The 14,419-nt window shown below is 36.3% G+C and overlaps 1 protein-coding gene across 7 annotated transcripts in view; it reads right to left on the reverse strand.

Moving 5' to 3' along the window:
• RALYL (RALY RNA binding protein like) overlaps positions 1-14,419 on the reverse strand; it is a 418,321-nt gene that overhangs the window by 45,475 nt on the left and 358,427 nt on the right. For all 7 annotated transcript variants that reach the window (XM_075415928.1, XM_075415927.1, XM_075415929.1 and 4 more), the window contains one exon: positions 13,612-13,644. In XM_075415928.1, the coding sequence (XP_075272043.1) occupies positions 13,612-13,644 (33 nt within the window). The remainder of the gene's footprint in view (positions 1-13,611; positions 13,645-14,419) is intronic.

Raw genomic sequence — 14,419 nt, forward strand, 5'->3', positions numbered from 1 at the left:
GCAAAGAAAACTCATCAATAGTGTGTTCATGTTAAGCAAGTCATTGTTCATTTTTCTGACCTAGTATCACCAAAATAATCTTGTATGAGCTGTCCCTTTTGGCTTCACTTCACTTAACACTATGCCTGCTCTAAAATGTGGATGCCTGAAGAATAAAGGATTCCCCAAAGACTCTATTATCAGAGTTATGATGCTGTACATAGTCATATTTCCCATGCATATCAATAGCTGCACGTGTCAATCAGGCAAATGCAAAATTATGCTTCTGCATCTTTGAAATAAAGATATGGATGTTATTATGTCTTTATCTGATGATGTTGTATATTGAAAATATATTATTACACTGTAATCTTTCTTGTGTTCTGTGTTCTATACCCACAAATTATTTTTATAAACTAACAATCATATCCTGTTTTAAGTTACTTACCTCCAAATGCTAGTGAGCATAACTGACTTCAATGGAGTTATTCTGACTTTAGAATAGTTAATGCAGAACAGAGTGGATACGACTTTTGTTATTTTCACGGCAACAAGAATTTCTGTCTTGCATGTGAGTCACCCTTAGCTAATATCTCTTTTTCTTTCAACAAGTACAAAGATGTATTTGTAAATCATAAATGTTGACAAACCAGGCATAATGTATCTTAATTCAGTTGACAGTGCTATCACCATTTATACTGTCAATTGTGTCTCTGTTGTCAGGGCTGGATAAAAATATTAAATACAAAAGCAATATTCCTTCAATCAAACTCTTTTTAGGAGGCACATATCAACCTAATGGTTGAGACTAGCATTCCAGTCACATGTAAAATTATGTCTCTTGTCATGTAAAAGGAGTACTAGAAATTGTTCCTGTTGAGTGCGAAAGAGAATCAGTCTAACTGAAGTGATGTTAAAAAAAGGGAGTTGGTGAGGGTAACTAGATGATTTAGAGAACAAGCGTTGGGAAATGGAAACTTTCTTGTTTGAAAATCAATCAGTTGGCAATGACTTTCATGAACTATTGAAAAAAAGGTGGAAACTTCAGGGGTCTTTTCAGTGGATGGTTACCTATGTTCTCCAAAGACATGAATTAAATTGGTAGGCTGAATCTGACGTTTACTTTAGAGATGGTTTGATCTTAGTTATGGCTGAGGGTGCTGGTAGAAGTGGAAGGACACTTCTGTTTTTCAGTGCAGGCTGTATATTCTGCAAAGAAAGAGAATATTCTCCAGAGCCTGCTTTTGACTGACATACTTACTGTCAAAAGAAAAATTTTGTCAGCGATTCCTTCGACTAACACATTCTTGGAAGTTTGCAGCAAAAAAGATGGAGCCAGAAGAGGAAAAGTAATTGCAGAAAAGTATTTCATGTTCATTTCCATAATGCAGTTAGGACAGCAAATAGGTAGTTAAAAACGAAAAATAACCAACAAAATCCCTAACCGATTGTCCCAAAACGACAAATCACTGAACATAATCTACTTTTTGTATATTTCAATTACAGATAATTTTCATAGTAATTTTGTAACCATAAATTAATAAAAGTTTTTTTCTATTTCTACATATTCATTCAATAAATAAATGCAAGATAGATTATTTTTCTGGGGTGGAGTAGAAGAGTGGAGTCAAGTTTTAAAAAGTAAAGCAAGGAATGTAGTACTGTAAATGGGGAATTTTTCTCTGCAAAACTGGAAAGTTTTTGGCAAAATTAATCTGAAGAGGTATATTTTGTCTAAGCAAGACATGTATACATAAAATAGCTGGGAGTACTCCATTTTCCGTTAAAGTATCATTCTCCAGGCACTAGGCAGAATTTATTTGCAATATGATTAGGTTGTATTTTTTTCTGTCTTCAGATACATCCCATCCTTACTCTCATCCTCTCTCCTGAGAACTATTTTCCCAATGTAATGTATTTTGAGAAAACTGTGGAACTTACTCTCCAACCTGAATTTTAGGCAAAACTTGGGCAAATATTCAAAGCTGCCTATACACAATCGGGTAATTAAGACACTTTCCAGTAGATGAGTAGCAAAGATTGTGAAGCACGGGATAGCAAAGATATCAAGATTCGTATTGAAACTCTGGGGATGAGCTGGTTTGGGAGCTGTTTATGGCAACCAGATGGATGGCACAAGTGATGAAGGGGTTTCAAGGCAAAATTTAACCCCAACGATTTTCTGTGCAGCTAAGTGCTAAGTATTAGAATAACTTCTAATAAAAACTACTTACTGTGACTGCAGGAACAGTCTATGCTTAACACTGTTAGCCTGATGCTTTTTAGAAACAAAATAGTAGCTTTTCTATGTAAAGAAACCCAAGTAAATCTACTTAATGTCTCCCTGACCTTTCTCCTCCTGCTGTTAAACTATTTTTCTCTCATCTGAAGTAATCTCCAATTACTTATGTTTCCCATGGGAACATATTGTAGTAAGGTAATGAAAAACCTTTGTAGTGTCCTAACCAGTGGCCTAACCGTTTCCCAAGGTGTCCTTTAATTGTATAGAGCGACTGGCAAATTTTTTATGTCTGTACAGTATTTTTTTTTCTTAGTACAAGAGTAATGAGTCCTGCCTCTTAAAATGTGTTTAAAATTCAGTGTATTCAAGGTACTACTGTCAAACCATACACATGTGATTGATTATCCAATATATTACTAATATTGTATACATTGTAGAAGTGTCATTTAACTTTGTTTGACAAGTACAGAAAGCTGTCATTGGCAGTAGGAATAAGTGATGGGTTTAGGCATTAAAGTGTTTCTACAGCATTCCACTGAAGAGCAGATTGATAAATTAAAATCATAGTGGTAGCACTGGACCTGAAAGACTAACCACTTAAGATTACAAAAACAGATCTCTGAATATGTTCTGTACTCTTCAGAGAAGCCATCTTAGAAGCACTGGATGAAACAGAAAAGCACAGTTCAAAAAAGATTAATCAATTACAAAGTGACAGTGTTGGAGTTGACGTGAAGAAAAAGGCATTTCTAGAAAACTGCAACACATGCTTTGCTCTCCCCTTTTCAAACTGTCAGAAGGCTTAAATAAAATTTAATTCTGTTACCACTTACACTGATTGCTTATGTAATTAGATTATTTTGGATTGAGCAATTCAAGGTTTAAACCAGTAAAGTAGAGTCATGAAAGAGACCATAACTGTCAGTGTCCTGAGTACATCTTATGAAAACAAGACATACTGCTTGTTTTTCCAAGAGTACACTTTGTCAGTGAAGTTACAATATAAATGGAAATACAAGATACTGTGAATCTAAGAAAGCATTTTTGTATTCCTAGCCACTGTGCAATAATTTCCATGGCAAATGGATATGGGAAATGCATCTGATACAAAGGAAGTTCTTCTATAACTGAGCACAGGATTAGACTCAATTCCAGTCTGGTCGGAGATGAGTGGAAAGGGCAGTTGTGTGTCCTCTAGACCAGTGCTAACTATGCTGATTATGCTTGTCTTGGTTTCTGACAAATCTGTGCCTTCTAATGCTTCAGTGCTCTGGAAGGCCCTGTGTCCATTCACTTTCTGTGAAAGTGGGCAGTGAAAAAAACAAGGCTTCTTTTCTATAAGTGAATAAAAAGTCACAAACAAAGGAATTCCTAAAATATTAGTGGAAAGACCTTTTGATTTACAGAAGGCTATTCAAATGTCACCACTCTGAACTACCTCACTGTAAATCCAGAACCAAGCTGTGGAAATCAAGGGATCAGATATAATTATTTGTCATAAACATATGTCTGGATTTTTTTGTTGTATTCATTCTCATGAGGGAAAGAGGATTTTTGTCCCAGATGACTCACCTGAGTGTAGTGTGTGGCAAAACAGCCTGGTGGCTTGTTATGAATTGGTATTGCAGTTTCCCTATACAGTTTTGGACATATGGTAGAGCTACTGATTTCTTGTCACACAGATAAGACAGAAGTATGAATCATCTATCTGAAAACTTTTTACATGTCTTTTCTAATTTGTAAAGAAGTATTGTTTGACACTTATCAAAAGACCTTCTTGCCTTTAGGGAACCCCCACACAGGTTTCTTTTGTCTGCTCTAGTGTTTCTTCTGACTTACAAGGCTGGCCCCTTGGCCTTTGCAACATGCCTTAGGCACAGTGTTCCTTGGAGTGGCGTTTGGCACATTCTCCTGTCTGCAGTGGGCAAGAACTGAGGTTCTGTGCCTGTCTTTTCGGAGGAATGTCTTTTTTCTTTAGGGAGGGATCTTTCTCAAGTTTCCTCATATGGTTGTGCTGTTGCCTTCCTGGGTATACAGGGAAGACAGTGCAGTCTGGGTACTCTCCCGCTTTACTCTGCCTGGTACGTTTCTTTCTGGTTGCCTCCACTCTATAAGTGCTTACTCCACTCTCGGACTCACTGTCAGGGCACCCAACAGTACGGGGTTTTAATCATTTCCTCTCCTCCTCATTCAAGACTTTTTGAAGAGTATGTCTGATGTAGAGTTTGACCAGGTTACATTTGGCTTCAGGCTTAATCAGTTTTTCCCAACGCTAAGCTCCTTAAAATAGAGTAGTCACATTTTGTAAATCGCAGGTTGTAATCTCTGTCAAACATTTTGGTAGTATAACTGGTATGAACTTAATGGTCCACAGTCCAGCTGTTATATTAAAAAAAACCAAACCAAAATAAAACACAATAAATCTGGGGAGATGAGCATGTATTTTATGTGATCTTCTCCTCATCTTCTCCCTTGCACTCCCTGGATGTTACAGGACCTTCTTCTTGAGACTCCTTCATATCTCTGTATTAAGCACCAAGGAAACAGTTGCACAGATTCACAATTTGAGAACTTGCTTGCAGGAGGGGGCAAGTTTCATTTTGTTATTGCTAGTGTCTGTTAAGAACATAATACAAATCTTTGTGCACAAGATACTACATTCAATGGCTGTAACACTAGAACTGAGAATATTTTTTATCCTGCTCGGGGGAGAACATTTACAAATATTTATTTAGTCTTATCAACCCTAGCAAAAATGATCCTAAGTATATAAAAATTAAATATGAATGCATTCAGACTCTCATTTAGAAAAACATTCATTACTCTTAACTAAGATATAGTAACCATCATGGTTCTTAGGCAATGATCTGTATATCCATCTTTTCTCTTCCATACAGTTTAATTTCACAGCATTTTAGATATTAAGAAAATACTTGCACAAAAGAGGTCTTGGGGAGCTTTATGCTTCCATTATTTACAGTTTCTGTAGCACGTGTCCTAGTATTATGTGATCACAGTTTAGATTAGGGCTTTGCTTGCACCAGTATGCATCTGGGCTAGTAAGCATTTGTAGAAAGTTTCATTTCAAGTGTTTTGTCACTGTGGAAAATGCACATTAACAGTTAACAATACAGACACATCTTAGACTAAACTTGGTTCTATATAGTCTATTGACTACATATATATATATATACATATATATAGTATTGCCTCCTCTTCCCAAACCACAAGACTCTGTGAAGGAATTCGAGCTGTTCAGGTCTCTCTCTCTCTCCTCCTTCCTCCTTCCTTACCTTCTTGCCGAATTCCCCTCACACAATTTTTGCGTTTTCCCAGCAAAATCACATTATCATTAGTCACCCTTATATAGTTTGCATCACTGGAATATTATTTTTCTATGAATGCCCTACACAGCAAGACAGTTTTATAGCCTATAAAGTACCAGCCAGAACATGAAATACGTGTAACTACTGACATCTAGACAAGATCTGCTTGAAACCAAATCGTATTTTATTCCAGATTTAAAGTGTAATCATGATTAATATGTGCGTATGCAAGTATGTGAATAAAAAGATTAGTTTTGCAAGGAATCAAAGCCTTACTCAATACATCTTAGGTTCCCCCATCTCTACTAAAGAAATGTGAACACTTTGGCATAATGCTGCTATATAAGCCACACTAACAACCACCAGTTTTGCTTCACTAACTTCACCATCTCAGAAGATGTGGCTTCCATTTCTATTGCATATACTCTTGTACACCAAAAAAAGGATAGATCTGCAGGATGAATTACATTACTCGAGAAACGCTTCTTTCTTCCGTCTTTATGTGTTGATCCTAATTCCTGTGAAGCTGTTTGCTACTTTCAGGTACTCAACAAATAGTTCATAGGAAAAATGCAGTCTGAAAGTCAGTAATCTTTCAGTTTGACTATTTGTTGCTCATAGTGTGCCTGGAAACCTACCTGCAGTTTCTGTTCCTCAATTTAGATGGCAAGAGAATAAACAAGGCCATACCTGTAGGCAGTTTTTGGCAAATGATTGCTTTTGATAAAATTCCTAGTTTACTCAGACTTACAAATACTTGCTGGTAGCTACCTGGGTCGTTACAAAAATGTTTGACAAAATTAGCTACAGGACAATAGCTTATTCAGCCTCCCATCCTTACCCCTGAGAGTAAGGGCTACGGGACCCAAGTATGAGAGTGCAGAAAGGTAGTTTTTGTATAAAGCATTATAGGCAACAGAAAAGTAAAAAAAAAAAATAAACAAAATTGCCTAACTCTGTATATGTTGGAAACACTTTTTAAATTAAACAAATGCTTTAGCATTAGATACAGAGTCACTACTATAGCATTGCAAACTGTCAGTTGCTGGTCATGCATGACAGACGCATTCTTATATTTCTATTGAACATTTAAGGCATATCCTCCAGCTTTTAATTCTACTGTAATATGTGGTTGTAAAGAAATTATTTTTATTGAACAAAACTGATCCTTACATGAATTCAGAACTAAAGCTGAAGGCTTTACAAATAAAAGTAACTGAAGCACAGTAATTAAACTGTTATCAATAAAACTCTTAGCATACTAGTGGCGAGACAGAATGTGACCCAATTCCTATGCATTTTTGTGTACAACCTGTTACACCTTTGCATACACTACGGAAGTGTTTATGGCTGATGTTGACAAAGATGCACTTTGGCCTGCAGAATGATTGTAAGAACCCAGCCTGACTCTGAGATAAAAAAAATCCCCAAACTCAATGGATAACTGCAGTTTTCTTTTGAACTGCAGCTCATAATTGGAACTAAGGCAAAAATCCCCAAATCAAACCAAAACCAAAATGGGCAATATCAAGACCCTCCTTCTTGAAATGAACATCAGTTTGGGCCAAAGACAGGCTTTTGAATATGACCCTAAATACCCTAAACACTGTCCTGCTTCTTTTCAAATTAGGGTATGTAAAGGCATTATACCAATGTAGTTGAAATGTGGTTTTAAAATGAGATCGGATCTCAGATTAAGATAAATTTGTAGAAAACAACCTTTGATGTCATTCATTTTACTAGTTAAAAGTTTGCCTAGTATCAGGACCTATCGTGATTTTGTTTTCTTTTGAGTGAGGGATATATTACAGCATGCTAATGCACAGGTGAATGATCTAATAAGGCAAGACGTGAGTAGTTGTTCCTTAGTACCATACACAAGGCTATAGCGACAGAGTAACTCTAAAGACAATGTCTCCTATCCTAAAGCTTCATATCTTTTAAGAAACCTTTAACAAAGATGAGAGAGAAGTAGGAGCTCCAATCTGCTCTGTGTCAGCAACGGTTCTCTCTGATGTGCCTCTTTCTGCACTGCCTCCTCCCCTAACAAACTCCACACCCTGTGGTGGGCCATTCTCCTGGTTTCACAGAGGGCAGTCAGAGGCTGAAAGTATGCCACACATCTAACAGCTAATGTGGCTGCTCTGCTTATTCATAGAGCTGCAAGGCACTTCTAGAAGGTATCTGGTTCAGCCTCCTATCCAATGGGCTAGACCGGGTCAGTCATGGCTTGAGACTTGGAAACCTCAGCAAGTGGAGACTCTACAACCTCTCTGGAGGACATCTTCCGTTTCTTCCATGATCTCAGCCCTGGTGATACATCTCTCTGTGGGACACAACACTTTAGTGAAATTATCAAAGTTTAAAGAAAGGTAAAGAATTAAAAAAAAAAATCCTTCTCTCTTCCCTTCACTATTCATGGTAGTAACCTTCATTGTTAGGATTTTAGAAAGCCAACAGATATAGAGACTGGCATGGAGCAACAACTTTTGAAGCAAGGCCAGTTGTTGATTGCTGTTGTGGTCATGGGTGATCAGTCTCCAAAGAAGAAATCTGTTTATCAAAGAGCTGCAAACTATGTTACTGCAGAAGAATGTGAGGCGGACTTTGAAGAAAAATCTAGTATAGCAGTACTGGCTGTCTTTCTGTGATACGGTCTTTTAAGGGTACATCCTTCTGCTCTCCCACCTTTCTCTTCTAGCACAAGTGCAAGTACCATGTTAGGTAAATGGACCAGTCTCAGATTTCACTTGCTAGTGAAGAAGTTTAAACTGATTTCAAAGATGGAATCAGAAAGATCAGCCATCAGATCCTCTCTGAATATTTGTACAAGCCCTAGCACACTAAGAACTTAATACTAAGCAGAGTTGTTACAATCATCCAAAAGTTGTAAGAGCAACATAAGCATGAGTGCAGTGGGCAAATACAGATTAACCGATTTGAACAGCATTATTGGGAATTTAAAATTCAAAATATCAAATATCAGAAATGTTACATCTTTCAATATATTTATCAAGGAGAAGATATTGAGTTAAAACTTCTTTGTAATGATCTGGAAACCCATGAGAATAAATGAAGTCTTTTGTATGACAACAGCCATATGAAGGATGAAAAACTGTTTCAGTTTTCAGAGGTATTGTGAGTAGGGAGCTAGGCTTCGTTTATGAAATTGTTTCATGTGCCTGTTAGCCCCCCACAATAAGCTGTGCATATTCACAGAAGCCCATACATACTGGTGGGCCAAGATGCTGTGTTGATACCTCAGAAACAGGAAACAGGAATGCTGTGCTAACACAGATCTCTCCAAACACTGTTTTCTGTAACTCCTGGATCAGTGGTTACTGTTTTGGCAAAACCCAGTGAGTTCAATGTAAATAGTCTTGTTCCACAGGGAGGTTACACACCCAGCAAATTTTTTCCTTCCTTCCTCCCACCATTTCCTATTGTAGGAAAAGACCTCCCTTTTTGCTTCTTTGCGTAGTCCTTTTCCCTGGACTTTCCTTTCTATTCTTATGTTCCTGCATCGCTGTTTATTTCCTTTAATTTTTTCTCCCTCTAGAATGTTTTATCCTCCGGAATTTCCTTCAGGAACACTCTCTTGCACATCATTTTCCCACCTTTAGAGAACATCCTGTCTTACACACGTGAGACTACAGGTGTTCAACACTGAGGAATTGTTTGTCATTAACTCAGAACATTAATGACTTGCATATGTATTGCTTTCCTAGAATTACTAATGAAACGATAGTCTTGGATAGCGGAAATAACAGGGAGTAAATAAAAGGGAAAGGCAAATAAAATAACCAAAAGAGAAAAAAAGTGATCTCATGCTCTGTTGCCTTTCTCAATTAGGAAGCACTTTGTTACTGATGTTATTAAGGTCAGAGGAGGGAAAAAGAATTTATTAAGGTGCATATTTGTTGACTTTGTTGCTAATAAAAGTTAATGGAATTAGGAATATTCTTTTCTTTTTTGGCCAAATATATTAGTCTATTTTCTGTGCAATATATATTTTCCTGCGTTTGTGAAAGTGGAAGTAGAGTAGAATGAAAAAGGTCAGGAAAATAGAGGAACCATAAATAATTATTTAGACTGCAGATGAGCAGAAAAATATATAACCTGGAATCTTTAAACACTGACTAATGACACAAAAGCACGGACAAATACAGTAGCTGCAGTGGGCAAGCATTGTTATTTTGGCTTACAATTTCTTCAGAGATACCTTAAAGCAGAAAAAATTTTTAGATATTTGTAAAACAGTGATTTTCATCCACTGTTTCAGAATCTTATAATAACTGAGAGCAGGCAATTATAGAAAAGCTTAGTCTTTGTGGGTTTTGGTTAATTGTTGGAAGTGTATCAGCAATGCTGCTTGAAATTAAATCGTATAGATTCTCAGTACCTTCCACATGAACATCCCCAGCTTTCCATAAGTGCTGTCATCCCCCAGATCCCTCTTGTGTCCCTGGGGACTACCCTGGCAGCCTCACCATGCGCAGAGCCCTTGCAGTCCCCTGACTTCTGCTTCTGGCCTCCACACTAAACCTCACACATAATTAAAGACTTGATTGTTTTAGATGCTATTCCCTGCAAATGCGGAAGACCTGCTGCTGCCTGTCTAAACCACAGAGCCTCAGTGGTTTTAAGGCTAAGGAATTACTGCCTGTTTCTAAACAATGAGTTTGAGTAAGTTTCAAGTGTGTTCAGTCCTCCCATGCTTTTCACTGAAACACAGCTCCTGAATACCTGACCTGAATGTGAATGAGTTACAAAATTATGTTGAGGTTAGTAGTTTTATTGGTCTCATATTAACAGTGCAAAATGCATCCAGTATCCCCTCTTCTTTCTGTATTTTTCCTCTGCTGAAGGAAAATAATTTTCTTAGTTATGTCTCTTCAAATTCTGTATGGGAACAGTAGGAACAGTGTCTGCTCCTTCCACTGGTGCTATCTCATGATCAGGATGGGGGACAAGTGTTTATTTTACAGCAGACCACGTCTGGCTACATTCTGTTTTGTGCCTTATAACCTAATGTCTGTAGAAAAAACCCACCACACATAAAAACTCCCTGTAAATTTAAAGAGCTTGTGTATTTTGGAAGCGGACTGAATATTATCCTAACAGAGCTTGCAAGAACTAGGCTTTTTTTTTTTAAATATCTCACTTCATAATGAGATCCCTCAAACTGGTGTTTGAGTCTAGGATTTCATATAGATCTTCTGCAAAATGGCCTTAAGGGAAAGAAACACTACTGAGAAAGACAAATCAATGTGGGGAACAAATTCCAGTTAGATGTTTCTGAGAACAATTCTGCCAGAAGAAAATGAATTTTACTTTTTGTATTTTGGAGGCACTTCCTAAAACTGAGCTCACCAAAATTCCTCCATCTCTTCTAGAAGTGAGTACCTGTGATTAGAAAGGCACTGTGGTTAAACTGTGATTTGGAAAAACATGGCTTTTCAGTATTGTCTGTAGTCATATACTTTCTAGAAACAGGACCTTGGTGAGGAAAGTGGTAGTTCATACAGATCTTTAGTATTTGTTACTGAGAATGTAAAAAAATGTAGCAGTTAGTGACAATTTTACTGGTATCTCTTCTTTCTCCCATGACAGACAATTATCCATCATGTAATAAATGCATACAATGCATTGATTTTATATATGGTACTCTCTGGGCTTTCCACCTAAATTTATACAGTTTACAGCAAGCAACCAATCTTGAAAAAAAAAGAAAAAAAAGAGTGAAAAACATCAGCAGTTTGTATTGTATTTTTTTAACATCTACACGAAAGTAAGGGAAATAGATTGAATTTCAGCTGACAACCAGATGTATAAAACACATGTATTTTCAAAGACAATCACACTGAGGAGATATTGCCTGCTTATCCAGAAGTAATACCATTCTCTGCAGCTGGCAATAGGTGAATCTAAGGTCTCACTAACCTCAGAAAAAATCAGGTCTGTTTCTACTCTCTCCTTGTCTCTTCTGAATTCAGCAATATGGGACATATTATTATACAACACCTAACAAAGATGAAAAACATTTTTAAAAGTTTGGCAAACTTATTAGATGATGTGGTGGATTTCCTACCATCACATGTGTTAAGTAAAGACTGGACGGATGTTATTTCAAACATATTACGGGAAAATTTCTGGAAAGTTCTGGGAAGAGCCTAAGTCTATTTGCTCAGATTTGACTTTCCAAGAGGAATTCAGTTTAGCAACAAAAAGTCAATACAGTGACTTTACGGAGGTAATGTGAATTTACACAGTGGCAAAAAATCTGCTCATCTGGAAACAAATCCAAACCCAAACCATCAGCATAATGCTTCCTCCTAGTTAGACATCCCCAAACATCCTAAAATTGTCAGCAAAGTTCTTAAGATCATGACACGAATTACAAAAGCAGGATTTGTTATTTTTTAGCAATAACTATTAATATAATTGCTACAGTTGTCTTTTATTTGCTTCCTGGATTTTTATACTTTCAAGTTTGCTCCTCAGTCACAATGACAAGAAACTTCTTTTTTAATCTTAAAGTTGATATTTTCAGATAATTGCTTCATTACAACAGTGGAGGCCTCAAAAAAACCAACTCAATGGGAAAAGTTACAAAATGGAGTAACGAAAGGTAATAACAGGAGTGACTGAATTTGATAATGAATTTGGACATTTGAAAGCATGTAGAGCAAAAGCACACACCCCCAACCCCTAATCTGATGAGCATTTAACTTATTTTTTAATAATTTTGAGTTGGTAGAAAGTAGAATTTGCAAGCAATTAATTCAAAATATGCTCGAGAAACCAGTTATTTTATGCTATTGAAACTAAAATATGTCTCAGTCCTGCTTATTCTGATTTGTTGAGTTTCTCTGTTCGTAACTGACACACTTCCTTTGTTTGCTAACTTTAATTCACACTTTAGAACTTGAAGTAGTTTTTTTATGTGTTGTTAATACAACAATTTGGAAGCTACTGGTAATTACATGGTATAATTAACTCTTAAATGGTTATTTGCATGGTATATTTTGTCTGCAGTTTATGTTCTTGGTAGTATGAAGCATGGTGTTGGTAACAAAATAAAATGAGAATGAAGAGACAAAGAATATAGAGTTATGAAGGAAAATAGAGTGAGAATGTTAGGAAACTTACAAAAATTTTAAAGACGCTAAAAGGAAAACAGTGCATGAAGAGTGAATTTCAGAGCCTCAGAAGTAAAATACAGATACTTACCTTTAATATATATAATGGTCTACCTTTTCTAAAATAATGGTACTTTTCTTTCACAATATGTCACATTTAAAAACAAGTTTTTAGAAAGATGAGCTAATCATTATAATATATAGAGCAAATAACTGCTTAAATGACTATGAGACTATGATGAAAATAACTGTAATATGCAGATAAGTGTAGTGATCTATAATTAGGATAAAAATGTGATATTTTTGATTTTATGAACTTGATTTTATTTCCGTTTTTGAAATATCACAAAATTTTTATTTCAAAAGAAACTACCAATTATTTGTTCAGGGACTTTGACAAGTGGTATAGACAATATTTGACATTATTTCTGACTGAAAGATCAGTGAAAACAAAATAATGAACCAGTTACCTTTCAATCATAGAATCATAGAATCATTAAGGTTGGAAAAGACCTCTAAGATCATCAAGTTCAACCATCAACCCAACATCACCATGCCTGCTAAACCATGTCCAGAAGTGCCAGATGTACACATTTTTTTGTACACCTCCAGTGACAGTGACTCCACCACTTCCCTGGGCAACCTGTTCCAATGCCTGACCACTGCAACATTTAACTCCTACATGCCTTTTAGTGTAACTTTTTGTTAGTCAATAGAGGCAAAATATACTTCTTAGTATTTATTAAGAAGAGAGATATCCACAAGTGCTGACTTTATTGACTAATTACTTTTTCTAAGCTTAGGTATAGTAAATTACCATAATATTGAAACAGGATTTTTATGCTCAACTTAATCTCATAAATTATATTGTATAGTAGTTGAATATAAAAATATCCATGGAAATATAGATATTACTACTTACCCAACGGACAGGAAAGGCTCCTTTGATTCAAGTCTGTCAAGCAAATAAGAGAAGTTTTAAATATGTATGTATTTATTGTATTTCAGAACATTTATAAGATGAATATAAAGCATCCACTTTCCGTATCAAATTTGCGTGGTGACCGATATGCAATTTAAAACAGAAAGGCCTGATCCATTATGCTAGGAGCTTAACTTAAAAAATAATCCCATTTACCTAACTGAACTTTCGTTTAGGAATGAAATATTTACAAAGCAGCATATCTAGGCCCTTTAAATTTCACAGATTCAGATGACTTATGTAGGTATTTACATGGAAAGGCTAGACTGAACTAGTGTTACTTTGTCCTTTTTCTGAATTTTTCATGTAATATGTTTTTTTCTTGATGGCCGTGATTTAGGGAAGATATCAAACTTTTTTTAACTTTAAAATGAAAATTTAGTATGAGTGTAAGAACTGTCCTCATCTGAAGTCTTCCACACCCATTGTGTTTGCTTTCCAACATCCTCTATTCATATGACGTGGTCACTTCTTTATGAGAACTTCTGGCCCATCTGCCACAATCAGCCTTGCACAGGACCTGGGTGCCACTGGTTTAGTTGACCCGGAATCGTGCCCAGATCTAAAACCAGTTGTCAAAAGTGTCGTTCTCCAACTCCCTGCTGTCTTTGTGAGGAGCTGCACTACTTGCACACTGGCACGAGCCTCTTCTACTAGTAGTTTCCAACCAACCAGGATAGATTTAAAAATCCTCATCGGTGTTATTTTACTGTATTTCTGCTCCAGTACTTGCAGCTGACTGCCCTTA

This window comes from Opisthocomus hoazin, chromosome 3 (genome assembly GCF_030867145.1).
Source record: "Opisthocomus hoazin isolate bOpiHoa1 chromosome 3, bOpiHoa1.hap1, whole genome shotgun sequence".
Lineage (NCBI taxonomy): Eukaryota > Metazoa > Chordata > Aves > Opisthocomiformes > Opisthocomidae > Opisthocomus > Opisthocomus hoazin.